We start from the raw sequence: 19,112 nt of genomic DNA, 5'->3' as shown, positions 1-19,112 counted from the left end.
TTTTGTACATGTTCAACCTGCAGAATATTCTCTGTAATACTTAAGTGGAATCAACTCTATTAAATGCAAACAAATGAAAACCAGAATAAATTCTTTAATCCTGGTATTTTTTAAAGTGCTAAAATTTTGGAAGAATAGCAGTGCACTTTGTATAATGAAAAGTGTACACTATCCTTTAGCTGCTTAATCTCAACTGGTTGTATGGATTTTATCCTAATATCACTTTTAGGTTTGGCAGTGACCCTCCATCAATAACATGGTCTTTATTCTAGTTTCACCTAGTTTTCTCCCCTTAACTTCTGCAATAGACTTTCTACTTCTTGGTATTGTTATTACACTCTGTACACTGTTCCTAAGCAAAATTCTAAGTGCACTTACTGAGGTATTGGTTTCTTCAAATATACTGAAAAATGCTGACAGCCTGATTTATAGGCATAATTGGAATGACAGTTTGAATCTTGCATTCTATATCTTTAACACTTTAACTTGGAGATTCTTTTTCAGCAGTGTTCTCTTTACTGGATCAGCATCTTTTCCCTGTGGCAATGGGAGAGACATCTTAGATTCTATTTTGGATGCAAGTGTTTAATGAATAAAAATGAATGCTGTATCAGTTATCTATTGCTGTGTAACAAGATACCCCAAATGTTGTGGCTTAAAATAAGAACCATTCATCTAGTGCCTCATTTTTCAATCTTTTTAGAGATGGGCTCATCTGGGTAGTAGTTTTCCTGATATGAACTAGTTCATATATGCATGTTCAGTTGGTAAGTGATGGCCTCACTCCTGTATCTAATACTTGTTAGTTATTGCCTGATATAACATGGGTGGCAGGGTCACCTGTCATTGTTCAGTAGATCAGCATTACTTCACATATTGGTAGAAGAGTTCCAAGCATAGCCCAAAACTTAAACATTGTTTCATGCTGCTTTCATGTTTGCTAATATCTCCTTGAACAAAGCAAGTCAGTAGGCCTATCAATATTCAAGATGTGGAGATGTATACTATAGATCTTTTTTAAAAAAATACCTTCATTTATTTACTCTTGTGTGGTACTGAAGATAGAATGCAGTGCCTCACATGTGATAGGCAAGTGCTCTTGAAAGGGTAAAGTTTCTAAGCTGGAAAGCTTGAATTAAAATGTAAAAGATTAGGTATTATTAAGTTCCTCTGTTACACCCAGATTCCTGAGATAGTTAAGACAACGCCCTACTGGCCATTCAGCCTAGGGCCCTGTGCAGTTTGTCACAGGGCCTGAACCAATCAGTTTGAATGTGTACCCAGTTTAGAAGTGACCAATCACCCCTGCCCAGCCTGTTCCCGCCAATGAATGGACTAATCATGTATCAGAGTTGTTGTTCAATTTCCCCGCGCCTCATGATGATTTGTTCTGATGTATGCAAAGCCCCCCACCCTCTCCAAAAAGTGTACTTAAGCTCTGCTTGACCTCTGCTCTGGGCTCTGGGCCTCTCTCCCTTCTTGAGTGAGCACGGAGCCCCAACGCGTTGGAACGGATCCCTAATAAAAATCCCCCTTGCCATTGCATGAAGCTAGTCTCGTGTGGTCTCTCCTTCTCCGACGTTTCGCTGGACCCTTACACTCTCAACTGAGCCACAACACCAGCCCCTATATATATATTTTTTAAAAAATATTTTTAGTTGTATATGGACACAGTACCTTTATTTTTATTTATTTATTTTTATGTGGTGCTGAGGATCGAACTCAATGCCTCACACATGCTAGGCAAGTGTTCTACCACTGAGCTACAACCCCAGCCCTGAATACTATATATCTTAATGAGAGTATCTGCACTACCTCATTATAAGGTCTTAAGTACAGGGAGAGAAAGAATCTATACATATTTATTCTCTATCAGAGATGCTATCATTTTATCACCAAGATATTTCCTCTGAAATATTATTAGTTTCCCCTGATGGTAATAGGTTTGCTATTTTACTGTTTCTTCAATGCCTGCTCAATATCATGTGGGTTAGAGAAGCACTTCCTTTCTCTTACTCTAGCCTTCTGAGAAAAAAGAAAGCACAAATTTGGGTAGGTATAAAGGATATCTAGAACAAACACTAAAATGAATATAGCATAGACATGAGGGTGGAGAAAAAATAAATTAAAATCCCTTTTAATTAATTAATTCTCAATCATGAGCAACTTTTATCATTTCAGGGCATTTGGTAATGTTTAGAGACATTTTGGTTGTCAAAATTGATAGGTGCTCTAACCATAAATACTTAAAAATAATACTTATCCTACAATGAGCAGGATAACTACTCAGAACAAAGAATTATCAAGACCAAAATGTCAATAGTGCTGAAGTTGAGAAACACTGATTTTTACTTTATGTAGGATGAATTTATATAATGTGAGTTATAGGATATCATAATTCACTTAGAAGATGGAAATGTAAAAAGGAAAATGGAAGGGTTGTTTCTTCAAATTAGTGAAGGAAGGATGGATGTTTGAAGTCAGATTGAAGACATTTCTCAAGAATAATATTTAAGTTGTAGAAAGAAGCACACTGCACTCAATTATTATAATCCATATTTTAGGTATAGATCAAGTGATATTCTCTCCCAAATTAGAAATAATGTTAGACATATTTTTCAGTACAATATACTAAAAACTTATAACTCATGGAGTCAAATATTTGAGTGGCTAATAATTCTTGCATATTAAGTGGAACATGTAAGAAATATTCCTGATGATCAGATAATTTTTTGGAATATGTATAGTAGTTAACCACACTAGTTCAGTATTTGTCACTTGTTAATATGAGCTCTAACACAAGTAACTTTGCCTTTTGATAAAATGAGGATGTTAATATTTATTCTGAGGTTTGGTAAAGATTAAATAAAACAGAGTGTATCAGGAATCTTGCCTAGCACAAAGGTATCTCTGAATAAATGATGGTGGCTATGGTAGTATTGGTTGTAAACTCTCTTCCTTCTAAGTACAATAAATATTTTATTTACATTACATTCCTAAGAAGAAGGAAAGTATCAATTTAAAAAGTGAGATAGGTAGCATCACTAAACTTTAAAATTGCATTGTTTCCATGTAAAACAATGTTTCTCTATACTCCAGAAATATTATCATGATTGCTTAAGTTCTAGTTCTTTAGGCCTTGTTCATGTAGAGCACAAGCCCTTATTATGCTAAAATGTCAATTGATGATAGTTTAGTATGATTTATTTACTCTTTAGAGTTATGGAAAAATGGAGACAAAATAAATATGTGTTCATAACATTTGTTTCTAATTTTTCAACATACATGTATAGACTACAAATATTTAGAGGGAAAAAGTGAGATTCTTCCTCTCCTGCATACAAGAGCTCATCTGTCTTAGAATCTAGACATGATTTCCAGTTTTGATAACAATACTTTTACATATTTCATTAAGCCACATGCCATCCTTTCAAATATTCAGAAAGAATATATCCCCAAATGTTGCTTACTGTTAGTTCCTTCCATTTCATCAATAGATAAAATATCCCTCCTATGCCCTATAGTAATAAACAGTAATGAGATTTAACCACATATATCTTTGCTTTCTTCTGTTGACATAAAATAGTTAGGAGAAAGAAATATTCAATAGCACTTTTTGATATTACCTCATATATTTTTAATGTGAGTCAATCACTTTTCATTTAGTAAATTGGCTTATTTTTTATATATAAAAGTAAAAAAGACAACAAAAGTTACCCAGATTCATAAAACAAAGCTAGGAATAGAATATGTGCTTCTCGTATTCTTATCAACCAAAGGAGACCTGTGAATTACAGAAAAACTGTGTGTGACTGCTTCAAAGGAAATGTGTCATACACATTGTATGTGTGTGTGTTCTAAAGATTTAGTAGCTTCTTTAAAGCTCTAAGTTGTTAGTCTGACTAATCATGTACCCCTGAAACCAATTAAAATTTTAGACTAGAGAAATGTTCTTCAAACACTTTTGAAAAAACAAGGGTTCCTTCCTAAAGCCAACACCTTTTAATTAACAAAATATTCAGAGAAAAGCCGTGGTTTGCAATAGTATATTTCACCTACAGTTATTCATGCTACTATTCTGATGTGACAAAGTTAATTCATTTTATCTCTTTTGAGCTTGACTTTCTGTTTAACTGTGGATGGAAAACCACAATTTTGGTAGACATCTTGATTTTATAGCAAATTCATGAGTATGCTAAAATCATTAATAATCAGACTATTCAAACAAGCTCTCTTGCATTCTCTCTCTTTTGTTCTCTCTCTCTCTCTCTCTCTCTCTCTCTCTCTGTGTATATATATATATATATATATATATATATACACACACACATACATACATATACACATCTATCTAGCTGGCTTGATTGTATGTATCATTGTACACATGGTTCTGGCATTAGGTGATTGAGCAAGAAGGACATCAATGTCTGTTCCTAGAAGGAGTAACAGTTAATGGCATGACATCAGAAAGACTATTTTTTGTTAGGATCCCATGCAGGAAGAGACACTTCCTCCAATGAACTTAAAAAGAATACAATTTATTTCCACAGGGGTTAGAGAAATTGATATCTGAAACAGCCAATCCCAGCACCAATTCCTTGTGACCCTAGACATGGGCCAAAGACAAGAGATAGATGTCCAACCAAGCTGACCAGACTAGAAGGGAGGGTTAAATGTGGCAAGGATGAAAATACCCCTGATGGTTGGTGAGGAGACCATTTCCCATGTTTCTTAGGGAGGAGAATTGGAGACTGATCCCAGAACATCCTGTTGAAAATTCTGTGTACTAGTTTATGTAATTTAACTTCTTACTTGAACAGCATTACAAGTTCAAGCACTCTCAAAAATCCTCTATATTTTAAGGTATAGTGTTAATAGAAAACCCTTTTGGAATAACCACAAATCCCTCCCTGACCCTTATAGTCAAGAATATATTACTCAGACTTTGTAAATTCACTCACTCTACCCCCTTAACAGATCTTCCAGTCCATTTCATACCTGCTGAAATGATTTATATGTTTCTAGTAACATGACATAGAGGAAATGAAAGGACCTCATGTTCTTTATATTAAAATTATCTAGAAATGTAATGTGAGTCAATATGGTATGCATAATAAAATAAGATCAATGTTCTAAGAACCTAAAAGTTTCTCCTTTGAAACGTTTTGCTTGGAATGAATACACACACACACACACACACACACACACACACACACATACATCTCAAGGCAAAGAGTTTTTCAGAAAAAAATAAAATATTAAATAGTGTTGTTATAAACAGAATTGGCCCTAATAAAATGTGTAAATAGGTGGAGATTAACCTCTTTCTATTTTATGTTATAAAATTACTCCTTGAGAATCAAGGTTTCTGAGTTTAGAATTCAGCTTTCAGTTACTATCAGCTAGTCTCTAGACCCATATAAAATAAACAAACATGGGTGAAAGAATAGTCTCTTTTGTAAATAGTGCTAGTTAAATGGCAGTTTCACGTTCAAACCATGAAATTAGAACCTTACCATATATAGTATATAAAAATCAACTCAAGTGGATAAGCGGCCTAAATATAAGACCAGAAACTATAAAACTTCTAGAAGAGAGCATAGGGGGAAAGTTCCTAGATGTTGGTTTTGGCAATGAATTTTTGGATATTACATCAAAGTAAAAATGAATGAGACTACATCAAACTAGAAAGTTTCTGCACAACAAAGGAAACAACATTAAACAGCAGCCAGTGAATTGGGATAAATATGTGCATACCATGTATATCTGATAAGGGGTTAATATCCAAAATTTATAAAGAACTCATCTAACTCAATACTGGAAAAGAAATATCTGATTTAAAATAGGCAAAGAACCTGAATAGACATTTCTCAAAAGAAGGCATCAAACGAAAAGGTGCTAAGCCTCATTAACCATGTAAATCATTATGAAATACTCATCTCACTCCTGTTAAAATGGCTCTTATTTCTAAAAAAAGTCAGAGATAATAAGTGTTGGCAAGGAGGTGAGGGAAAGGAAACCATTATACATAGTTTGTGGGAACATAAATTGGTATAAGCATTGTGAAAAATAATAGAGGTCCCTCAAAACCACTACATGATCTGGCAATCACACTACTGAGTATATAATCAAGGAAAATGAAATCAGTATCTCATAATAAAATTTACACTCACATGCTTAGTGTTGTATTATTCATAATAGTCCCAAAATGTAAATATCTTAGGTGCCCATCAATGACCAAATAAACAAAGAAACTAAGATACATATATGCAATGAGATATTTATTATTCACCCCTAAAGCAGATTATGGTCTTGTCATTCACCACAACTTTGATAAAACTGAAGGACATTATACTAAGTGAAATAAGCTAAACACAGAAAGAAAATTATTACATATGCTCGTGTGGGATCTTTAAAAAATGTACTATCCAGAAATAGAGAATAAAACACAATAGTGAATACCAGAGTAGGGATAGGAGAAATGGGAGATATAAGTCAAAATATACAAAGTAGCCGATATGTAGGATCTATGTATTAATCTAGAAATAGAATACACAACATGAGGACTATTAGGTAATTAAATTGTACTATATATGGGATTCATGGTAAATGAGTAGATTTTAGCTGCTCTTGCAACAAAAAAATGAATAACTATATGAAATGCTGAATATGCTAATTTGCTTCACTATGATACTATCTATATACTCTATCCATTTATTTTTTCCACATATATTTTATGCAATATATATATATATATATATATATATATATATATATATATATATATTTTCCCTTAACATCATGTTTGTACCTTAAATGTATACAATAAAATTTATTTCAACCACAAACCAACCAACCAACCCTAAAATCTAATAGTGGTGTAAAACATTTTTTTTCCTAGTGATGAATATATTTATGTAAGAAAATGTTAAAAACTTTAAAGTGTTTACAACCCAAAAGAATGTTATAATTCTATTCCTGATGGTGTCTTTATAGTTACACACTTACGGTCCTCCAAAATGCACAGAAATTTAGAGTTGGGATTTGAATAGGAAATGATTCTCAGAAAAGGGAGAGAAAAGCTTTCAAAAAGCATAGAGAATATACAAAAAGACACAAAAGTGTGAATTGGACTTTGCTAATTGGAGAATGCAGAATAGAAATTGAGGCATGAGTGAACCTGTGGAGAATGGAGGGATATGAAGCTGAAATGTGAGAATGGAGATAATGAGGAGTCAATAAACATTGAAAGAGCAGCAAAGGAAAAATGGAGAAGAAAAAATCCCTACATGATATACCTACTATCATAACAATACTAGAATGTAAATTACATGTATGACATCATAAAATCCCTCAAACAATTCCATGAGATCAGTACTGTTCTCACTGCTAAAGTACTGTTACATAGGTTAAGACTGAGGATCTGAAGTATTCAATTTAGCAAGAATGCTGGAATCCCTTACCAAAAGACGTCTTCAATCTCAGGAAAGATTATTTATCCAAGGTTGTATATCTAAGAAGTGGTAAAAACTGTTGTTCATGAAGAAAGTACTATTGTAATAATTATTATCCAGAGAAGTAAATGAAGGTTCAGAACAGTTAAATAACCAGCCTAAAGTTACACAGCTAAGACATGGCAGAGCAAATATTTATCCACCTATCTGGACTTGAAAGTCTGTTTGGCATTGTGCTTTCTGATCCAGGGTTCTGTCCTGCTTTTACAGAAAAGTGGGGCATGATGAGAAGGATTAACTAGTTTTATTTGTTCTATTAAATACTTGAGCCTCCATTATCTTTTTCAAACAGTGCCTCTTCCTATATTATTTTCTTCTTCTAAAAATAACTAAAATGGCCCAAATAGCAAGAGCCTAGACATACATGTTCTATGTTCTAACCTTTAAGAAATAATTCTTATATAACAACTTTCAGGATTCACTGTAGATAGAAGTCTTCTAAGTTTTAGTAATTTAGTATTTTGTATAGATTTTTTAAAAAGGTTTCATTCATTTATTTGGAGGACATCAACAGGCACCTACTATATAGGACCTGAATCAAATGCAAGGAATAGAACAGTGCGTAAAAGAATGGTTCCCCCTCCATTTCCATGGGATTAAGATGTTCTCACATGGCAATAGAGACCAGAAATGAATGACTGGTGTAGAGATAGTTTCATTGCATGACCTCTCAATCTATCTGCTATATATTGTACATCCACAATAAAATAATTTTTTAAAAAATAACAACTATAGGTAAATGGCAGGAAGATCAATTGAGGAAAGAGAGCAGGGAGTGGGGGAGGCAAGTAGAAGGAGAGGTACTAAGGACTGAATTAGAACAAGATACATTCCATGCTTGTATAATTACGTCAAAATGAATTCTACTGTTATGTATAACTAAAAAGAACCAATAAGTAAATAAATATATAGAGAAATTTAAATAGATGATAGATACTTGTTCCTTTTCCTCAGTGGAGAATTTTATGTTATCATTATTCCTTGACCCTTCTTAAAATGTTTTAATTGTCTTGAATCATTTTCCCTTTTCAAATCTTACTCCCTGGACTATCTTTTCAATAGACATTTTTTCCAAAAGTACTTTCCAGAAAACAGTAGTCTGCTCATTGAAGTCTGAACATTCTTTTCAATCTCATCCTTCACTATATTAAAATTTAAGATGACATGATAATTTCCACTTCATTAAGTACTTCTTTGTTGGTCTAGAGAAAAAAAAAAGTCTCTCTTTCTCTTCTCATTTGAAAGTCCAATTTTCAATAAGTCAAGCTCCAAAGAAAAAAGAAGTACTGTAGGACACTTCACATAACCTTGAAATATTTCCAATCTGCTGAATATTGGCTGGGTATTCATTGTATATCTACTTAGGAATAATTTGTCCTGTTTTTCAGTGAGTCTAGTGTTCTGCAGTGAGTTCCTATGGTGATATTTTAACATTTCTCTTTTCAGACTTACCCAATGCGTTCTTTCCAGGGATTCAGCTCCTCTGCTGGAAAGCCTTTTAAGGTTTCTAGACCTTGTTTGTTCCTGTGTACAGTTCCCCTGGACTATGGATCACAAAATGCTACTTCTGCTTTAGATTATATTTCATTTTCTTTCTAGAAAGAGCCTCAGAGACATGAGATAGCGTCAATAAATAAAACTTCTTCTTTATCTCCTCAGTATTATTTTATTTCAATCATTAATTTTGGCATTGGATTTTGATTTCGACATCTCAAACACGTTTCTTTATGCCTTGTTCAAGATTAGTTCTTCCATCTGTACAAGATTTGGTGTCTTTAAGAAGTTCAAGAGACAAGAAACATTCCTCCATACATCTTATCTTCTCTAGTGAAGAGACAATTTTGGATTGAACCCAAGGACGCTTAACCACTCACTTATTTTGAGACAGGGTTTCACTAGGTTGCTTACAACCTCACTAATTTTCTGAGGCTGCCTTTGAACCTACCATCCTCCTGTCTCAGCCACCTGAGCTGCTGGGGTTATAGGCATGTGCCACCATGCCTGACAAATGAATAGACAATCTTAAAAGTCCAAATGGTCTAGACATGGTAGTGTGCACCTGTAGTCCCAAAAGTTTAGGAGGCTGAGGCAGGAGAATCACAAGTTTGAGACCAGTCTCAGCAAGTTAGTGAGGACCTAAGCAACTTAGCATGACCCTGTCTCAAAAGCTAAAAAGACCTGGTGGTATCACTCAGTGGTTAATGCCCCTGGGTTCAATCCCTGTTACCAAAAAAAAATCTAAACTACAATTCAAACATAAAATTTAATATATGACCACCTCAGAATGAAAACCCAGTACAAAATGGCACATTTGTTTCGTGTTGCTGGTATAATTCCCTTGTCCATGCCTCCAAGGTCTCCTACTGAGATGTCTTTTGCAATTTTCCCTGAAAACTCCCCTTTTGAACTATATAATCTGATATTTGTTCATTGCTGGACTCCTAGTTATATTAAGCTCTTGAGGTCATTGGTTATCAAGTGGATACCATTCCTTCTTTCCACCACTCTCCTCCTATAATACAGCTGTGTGTTAGTTATTTAGTGTGTTGTTGTTTAGTATCATTTCACATGAGCCAAGTTCAGCCCACTTCAGTCAAAACAGGGCTCCACAAAGTCCTCTGACTCTTTCCCCAGTAATCCAGGTTACCATCCTTTATCACCATCCTTTATCACCATGTTCCTTTGTGGAGTGTTTTTGCTTGTTTGTTATTAATCAGGTGTTTATAAAAATAGTAACAGCATTATTGATTACCTACTAATATCAGGCACTGTACTAATACTGTTGTTGTAATGATGATGTTCTCTTTCTGGTATCATTGTATGTTCATTGCTTGTATTAGTAATTGAATCCATACAACTGCTTCTGTGACATTACCGTTATTATTCCCCCTCTACCCAGAAGAAAACCTGAAGCTTAGATTAGATAACTTAGCCAACATCCTAGAGTTCCTAGGCAGAGAGCAAAATTCTTTCCCAGGTCTTTTTACCCCAAGTAGTCAGATCTTAACCATTACCATGTATACTATCTTACACTGCAGTGTTCAACACTATTAATACTAAGATTTCTTGCTGACCTTAAAGCAGTGTTTCCTGTCCAAATAGAAAAACTTCACTAGCTCTCATTTTCCAAAAAATAATGTACTTTGGTTTTTCTTCACTGCTAGTCACTTTATTACCAATCTAGAAGAAAAGAAAAACATAAGATTAACTGTTCCCAGAATAAAATACAGAACTAAGACAAGAACATTTCATTGAATTTGATTTCCCTAGGGTCTTTCTCCAAAGTAATTGACCAGTTATAAAAGAAATGATAAGTCTGAAATAAGATTTTATTCAGTCCTTTGTTTTTCCTTTTTTTCTCTGAATGAAAAAAAATAGGTAAATCTTATTCACCTGGAAATGTCTGAATACTTTTGTTTACCAATTTCCCAGTCTATATAATTGTTATTGAGAAGTATTATTTAAATCAAACTATTTGTCCAAGCATGAGAATAGTTTTATCATTTTGAAAGATTATTAAATATGTATTGATATTTTCTTTGAACTGATATTTTCTTTGAATTTCCTATGATGTATTATTTTATGAAGTATTCACATTGTTATAAACAGATATGTCATAAATAATATCAAATTGTTGCCTTTTAATTAAAATTAATTGTTAATTAAATTCACTCTTTAGCTTGTGTTTCTAATTTTCTTTTTCTTCTTTTCTCAAAAAAAAAAAAAATTTAGCTCCTAGTCAGACTGTTACTCTAGTGACACAACCTGAGGTTACCAAGGAAACTGCTATCTCCAAACTAGAAATGCCATCTTCATTGCTGTTGGAAGTTCCTGCTCTGGCAGATTTCAACCGGGCTTGGACAGAACTTACTGAATGGCTTTCTCTGCTTGATCGAGTGATAAAATCACAAAGGGTGATGGTCGGTGATCTTGAAGACATCAACGAGATGATCATCAAGCAGAAGGTATGAGTTACAAATATAAAAGCTTGCAGAAGGTTTACCTTAAATTACAGATTTTTCCACTAGTCACACCACTCTCCTAGACCATTTCCCACCAAGTCTTTAGACAGTTCTTTCTCTATCAGCAAGCACACTACTCTCTCCACTCTGTTCAGCCCAAGTATGAGCAAGGGTATGAATTAAGGCAATTAACTGTAGTAATCATGAATTAAAAGGAGGAAAATATAAGGGAAAAAAGCATACGCCTTCAAGTATAGTTGGCTTAGTTAAATTTAACAAACAAGTGGTATTTTTAAAATCTATTTGATACCAAATAATCAGCTTCATCAAACTGTTTACATTTAAAATGTTTTGGAACTTTGTACCCATTATGTATCACAGAATCAAACATAATAATCTGGGACTTGTTTATTATCTACTATTCTAAGTTGTCTGTGCCAATTTTCCTCTTTAAATAATAAGGAAAATTGGAAGTTAAATTATAAATAAAAAAGAAAACTAACAAGCAATAAAATATTTAAAAATAACCTAGATCTCAATATTGGTATTTCTGCCCTGCCATATTCAAATCAACATGTTTTTAATACAATATTTCATTTATCAGTTTCATTGGAATCCATTTGGTAAAATTATGACATCTGCTAGAAACCTATAAATATGTTGATACAAATGTGGTTTATCTAGGTAAAAAAATTATAATTGGTATCTTCTATATTTCTGAATGGATGAAAAAGTAATTTTGAAAGTTTCAGACACCATAGTCACTTTACTTTTAAAAGCTTTCAAACATTTCAAAAGAAATAATCAATTGTGGAGGTATTCAAGTGTTAAATAATTGCCTGTTGAAAACAAGGAACAGGGCAGACAGTGCGGGTAATATCTTTGTGGTGCTAAGGATGGAACCCAGTGCCTCACACAAGCTAGGCAAGTGCTGGACTACTGAGCCACAACCCCAGCCCCTCTACTACTGCTTTTTAACAAGTGTTCATAGCCATATTTTTTACAAAAAAAAAAAGATTCATAGATGTCACCCTCCTATTAGGTAGCAGAGCAAGTATTCAAATCCAAGTCTGTTTGATTCCTAAATGTGGGTTCTTACTTACTACATACAGTGCCTATAATAACTATAACTGTAGTGACTATTTAGTGTGTGTGTGTGTGTGTGTGTGTGTGTGTGTGTGTGTGTATGTATATATTTGTGTCTATGGTCTATATCAGACACTATGCTGAGAATTTTATATTGAAATGTGCTGATAGATGCAGAAACAAGAGCTACATTATTTCATGATATCATTTTACTAATACTTCCATGAGTATTATTTATCAGAGGAGGCAATATATTATAGTGTTTAAAAGATAGGCTTTGGAGTTAGACTGTCTGGGTTCAAAGCTTGGCTCTATTACTATAGCTGTGTGACTTTGGATGAGTTGTTCAACCTCCCTAAATATGAATTTATCATTCTGATAAATATGGATAATTATACTATCTGCCTCATAGGTTACCATGAGAATTAAATTAAGTAGTGCACGAAAAAAATATTTTGCATTGCTTACTGTGAGTGTTCAGAAAATGTTAGTGATCAATATTAAGTTTCATAGCCAACTCTGGAAATCTTCCCACTCAGGGCATTTGTATTATACAAACTGTATGTGACATAATAATATGGAACTGACAGCTGATTTCCATATCAGCACCCTATTCCACCATTGATATTATGACCTCCTGTACAACCCCCTTGATATTAAAGCAAGAAAGTACACACTCCCTTGTGATGGGTTCATGAGCCTAGCCTTTATAGAAGCCATTGTCATGTTCAGTAGTCTTCAAAGTTCTCTAATAAATTTGTCTTTTTCGGAAAGTACTATTAATTTGGTGTCCTTCACAGAGATTATCTTTAAATATAGGCATGAAATTAGCTAAGAAGTGTTGAAGAGCCATACCTGGGGCAGGGAAAATTAACATTTATAAATTATATATGTATAATATGAAAATTAAGTTTATATTTGTAAATATACATTCATATATATGAATATGTTTATATTAATTTTCATTAACATATATTTCCAATTTCCCTTACCTTGCTAAATAGTAAGGATACTATACTTCTGCTGCTTCCTTCTTTTGCATTGAAAAGTAATTTATGAAGACATTGTCAGTTCTTGCCTTTTATAGCTTTAATCACTAAATAGTCAATGAAATGATCCTAATTGATTATTAAAGAAATATAGTGTATGGAATGAAACAAGAAGGAGAGGTAAGTTTAGGGAGCATTTTATTATATCATAAATAAATAAATAGTTCCTTTGAGTAAAAGTTTAAATAAAACAATCCTGCCTCTAATATTTGATATGTGAGAAATGAGTTAATATCCCAAAAGTTATTTGTATAGTGTAGAAATTCTATTAACACCTGTTTATTCATATATTCCTTTAGCAAACTTTTATTGATCTGCTACTATGTACTCAGGAAATACAAAGTTGTACAAGATAAGAATGCACAGGTATAATGTTGAAAGGGAGAAAAACAATAATAATGCTATAAAGATAAATTTTAGAGTGATAGCTCCAAAATATTTAGCACTCATTACATGTCAATCACCAATCTAAGTACATCTTATCTATTCCTTAATGCTCACAACAATACTGTAAGGCACATTGAAGTTTAAAAGCCTACCTACCCAAGGTCAAGGAGGAAAGTGACAGTGATTGGAACTGAACTGAATCAGAGGCCTGAACCTTAAACATATTATTTTGGGTTTTGTTTTTTACTTCTCTGGTATATTTGGTGGTGATCTAGGGACTTGTTTCAGAGAAAATTAAGCCAGAGGAGAGAATAATGACATAACTTGCTGACAAAGCATAAGCCCAAAATTAAAAGAATAAGTTAGAATTAACCAACTAGATGAGATGAGAAAGGCAATTTAGGAAACAGACTGTACTTTTAACTGAGGTAGGGAAAAACATTACATAACAAGAATTGTGATTCCATATGGCTGAAGTTAAGATTGTATGATAATAAAGAAATTGATGAGGTTGGATAGAGAGAAGTGGAGCTAACTAACGGGGATACTTGCCAGACTGAGGAGATTTGTTGATGGTCTGTAGGCAGTGGCCACCCTTAAAGGATTTTAAACAGTAAAGTAAAATCATCCAGTGTAAAAATTTTAGTTGTCTATCAATTTGTCTGGATGCAAATAACAAATCATTCTCTGATTATATCATCAAAAAGTGAATTTACTAGAATTAGCATGAAGGCAATGGAACAAGGCTTAGGTGAAGATCTGAGCATGCCTAGGTACCTAATTAGCAGAAACTAATTGAGTCTCTTTATGATACTCCCTTTTCTTCATCCTGTGTAACTATGTTCAAAATTTAAAGCCTAAAAGATAGAATCCAGTTGACCTTGCTTTGGTCCCACCCATCTCTTAGCTAGAGAAAACCAGAGAACCTTTATTTAAAGCCTTCTTTCAAAGTCCCTTACAATGAAGGAGAGATGATCTCCCCTCCCTCAGCTAAAAGAATTTGGGATCTGTTGACAGTAAAAGAGAGAAAGGATGCGGAGCAGCCAATGAACGCTGAATTCAGTCAATGAACAAGGATAAAGGACAGAAAAAAAAATGATTTTCAGGCAGTAATTATCATAGTCTAAACAACAGCTTTAACTACTTCAACTTTGTAACCTGGAGTCACAAAATAAAGACCATTTATACATTAGTACCCCAAATATAATTTCTTGACCTTTACACATTCAGTAATTGGCTCTCAATAAATGTAGATTGTTGATGGATAATATGAATGAAATATGATAAGGAGATTACATTTTTAACAGATTAGAATTTGGGAATTCTAATTGTAACTGCAAAGCATCAGAAGTTAGGTGACATGATGTAACAAGATATTTTATGACTCAAGAAGTTAGATTTGAATGTATGAAGTTCAGATCACACCTTAGACATGCAGTAATTGAAATATTGACCCTCAATATATGCTAGCCTTGCAGTAGCTTTAGATGTTAAATTTTAAAATCACACACCTGGCAAAAGCTTCTGTTGTCTTTAGCATAACTTATTAAAATTAAATTTCTTTTTTTGAAAAATGGGAGCTGCCACAATTTCTAGATAATAACTTATACTAAGCAAATTAAGCAAAACATGGAAATTAAAATTACACCTTTAATTTTTGAGATTTTACTGGGGATTGAATCAGAACAAATTATATTATGTGTCTTTATAATTATGCCAAAATGAATCCTAATGTTATATATAGCTAAAAAGAACCAATAAAAATGAAAATATGAAAAATCAATATTCATCTTTAAAAAATAAAATGTAGTCATCTTTGGGATTTTTAAATTGTAGCCACTATGGAATTAAGTAACTCTACTGCTAAATTTTGGAGAGTAAAAAATAGACCATTATCTTTTAGAGAAATATACATGTGATACATGCAAATTAAAACTTTAAATGTTAAAAAGTACATGCAGCTAAAAGTTTATTTTCTAAAATTCTGAATTGATAATAAGTATTATTTATAATCTATAATTGAGAAATTAAATTTGTTTCCTATTTCATAATTTTAAGTGAAATTGCTCTGAGACAAAATTGTTCTGATGATAATTAGCAGTTTTATTTTTTGTGTATAATCTATCAGTCGAAGGAAAACATCTATCTAGAGTCAGATTGTTACTTCTGACCCTTAGGAAAGAAAGGAGGGAGGATAAAAGGAAAAAAAGGAAGGAAAAATGAAAATTAAAAAGGATAAAAGAGAAGGAGGGAGAAAAAGAAGGATAGAGGGAGAGAGTTGGATAGGAAATCTAGGGAGAGGTTTGGAACACTGGAGATAAGTGTTGCTATCAACAAATTGGATTTAGGTGGCCATATGATACTGTTATTTTTTTATACTACTAGTGTCTGATTACCTGTGCTAATTATAGTCTTTTTTCTAGTCATTTTGGCCAGGTGTTCACCACTAAATCTGAACCACAGCACTTGTATTGAATAAAGAATTAAATTGGCAAAGGCATTTTATCCTCTAATAAGACCTCTCCAGGTTGGAGTTGAGACAAATTGGCCAATCTGGACAAGATGATAATAGACTTGTTCAAGATTCATTTTTAACTGTGCATTACACTGTTACCTAGAAAATTTCATTATCACAAGATTGAGCAGTTTTAAGGGGTACAGTATATATTTAAATGGGAAATAATCACTTGGATGTGTTCAATTTGTGTTGTTGTTGCTGAGGTCAAAGGCCTTAATAAAACTTCCATTATTTTAAAACTCTGGTTACAGTGTCACAAAGAGCATTTGAATGGCTCTAAACTCATTCTGATTATAATTTTCATTGAATAAATTTAGCCACAATCTGATGACAAATGAACTTTTCTATCATGGACCTACATTATTAGTAAAACAAAGTATATGAGACCAGTGGGGTGGGGGTGAGATTTTAAAATGTTATTGATTGTTTAAACTAAAAACAAAATGAAACAAAAGAAAAGAGTGTTTCTTGGAATTATTCTATTGCCATGATCCTAGCAGAAAGTGCATATTACAAATAATTTCCCCTTACCAAACAAAGGAGAAGAGTTACAGATAATTTAGTTAATTTGGCTAAGGTCATTTAGTAAATGTAATTGTCCTAACATAAATACAGACCTCTTGAGAATAGATAATGTTTCTTTCTTTTTCTATGATCCTTTGTCCCCTGCTTACATGTTTTCTCATTTCTACACCAAAATTGCAAAAAACAAACTAAACTCAATTTATTTCTGAGTACTTCCAATGGATTTCAAAAGTTGGGTGACAGTCATCTTAGGGCAAGGACATTAAAGATTTTTTTTCCTCTTTTATCTAACTGTCATCTTACCAGTAGGTTTCTGCACAACCTTGTTTAAGAAATACCATACCAGAGTATCCTGTCTTTCCATATATAGAAGCTGTGTATTGCATCCTACAAAGAATAATCCATGATTTGCTTGGCTAAAGACATTTACAAATTTTGTGCTTCAGTTATCTTCCAATAAATACACATGTTTCCAATAGATGGCTTGTTACCCTGTAGATCACTGCTCCACATCTACACAATTTTCTATTCTTACCTAGTAGGAGCCAAGTTCACTGTTATCTTCACTGAAGGATGTAAAGATATGTCAATGTCAGTAATATTACTTACTTTATACCCTGTGGTCATGACAGAATTAAGCTCCCCTTAAATAAAAAAAAAATCACAGAGTTGCAAATGCACACACACACAAATCCCATTTTCTAAGTCTCATAACAAAATTTTTATGGAAAATGATACCGTACCTTCATTTTTGCTTAAAGATAAACATGCTATACTCAACCACATATTTCAAAGTCATGCATAAAAATGCATATCTTATTACAGTTCAATTCAATTCACTGTAAAGTCTTCTGTCAAAATCTCATCACACAAAACTGAATCATAGTATTCACATGAATTCTGATGAAAAACAAGTATAGTGTGTTTTCAATGAGATACCACTGGGATTTTTTTTAAAGTTTGTCATTTTTTTTAAATAGTGAATTCTACTTACAAATTTTCTTGCTTGAATATAGTTATAACTCCTTTCTATAAACGGATTTTATTATTTTCAAAAAGGTACCTAAAATCTGAGATCTCTTTCTTTACAAATAAGTAATATGGGTAATTAAATTACTTTTATTTTTTTTGAAATTATGTTTTTATGCCTTAAATCATAAGTCTTGCCTCTTGAGCTTCATATTTCACCATAACTTTGGATCCTTCTAGTCTGCAATTAAATTTATAATGTGCTGTGATATAGTTTTAAGTAACCTTAATGTTAGGGGAATGATAGTTAATAGGGACATGGGTGGTTTTTCTTTTATTTCTTCATTCAACAAATTGTCTTTGGAACCTGTTATAGTTAAAGCTTTGTCCCAGGGTTTCATAAACTGACTTCCAGACCACTCACGTATAATCGAATCAAGCCTTTATTGAAGCACACCAGTGGCGGCTGACCAGAACATAAAGCTGTTCCCCTGATCAGCCCCGAACGATTGCAAGGGCACTCCTTATAAGCCTGAAAACCGCAAAAGGGATGTTCAGGGGGTCTAGCCAATGCAAGCAAGCCAGGTTACAGAAGCGGGACAGTGCAGTCAAGCGGAGGAAAGCCTAACCAATCACAGTTAGCCCAGTCACTCCAGTTACAGAAATAGAGCCCTGTTACCCTAGTTACAGAAACAATACCCCATTAGGTAGTTCCGTGTTCTTAAAGGTTTCTATAGAAAAGGAAAAGAACATCTTGCTCCAGTCATGACTCTTCTACTTGGCATGGTTGTTTTACAGGATGAAGTCATAAAACAAAATGGAGTCACATTTGCTCCTACTATCACAAACCCATGTTAACAAAGCACATTAGAGACAGGTAGGGGTCCATAAGGAAATGAACTGGGAAAGAGACAATGGAGTAAGAGTTTGGATTTAAATTTGATTTCCTTGTCTATGGTAATAAATAATTAGTTGAGAAAGAGATGAGGCAGTGATTACTCATCATTAGTAAAAGTGTTTTTGCACATCTACACATTTCTGTATATGATTCCTTATATTAAAGTGATATATGTACTATATGGGAGTAGATATTTTAATATTC

General features: G+C 33.2%; 1 protein-coding gene across 6 annotated transcripts in view; it reads left to right on the top strand.

Annotated features, from left to right (window-relative positions):
- DMD (dystrophin) overlaps positions 1-19,112 on the top strand; it is a gene marked incomplete at its 3' end in the record, with an annotated part of 2,539,585 nt that overhangs the window by 1,846,702 nt on the left and 673,771 nt on the right. For all 6 annotated transcript variants that reach the window (XM_081277777.1, XM_081277778.1, XM_081277780.1 and 3 more), the window contains one exon: positions 11,247-11,479. In XM_081277777.1, coding sequence (XP_081133903.1) covers positions 11,247-11,479 — 233 coding nt within the window. The remainder of the gene's footprint in view (positions 1-11,246; positions 11,480-19,112) is intronic.

The sequence above is a fragment of the Spermophilus citellus genome (genome assembly GCF_964194105.1).
Source record: "Spermophilus citellus genome assembly, chromosome: X".
Taxonomy (NCBI): domain Eukaryota; kingdom Metazoa; phylum Chordata; class Mammalia; order Rodentia; family Sciuridae; genus Spermophilus; species Spermophilus citellus.
The sequence above is the reverse complement of the archived record's forward strand: the minus strand, read 5'-3'. Positions and strand labels throughout refer to the sequence as shown.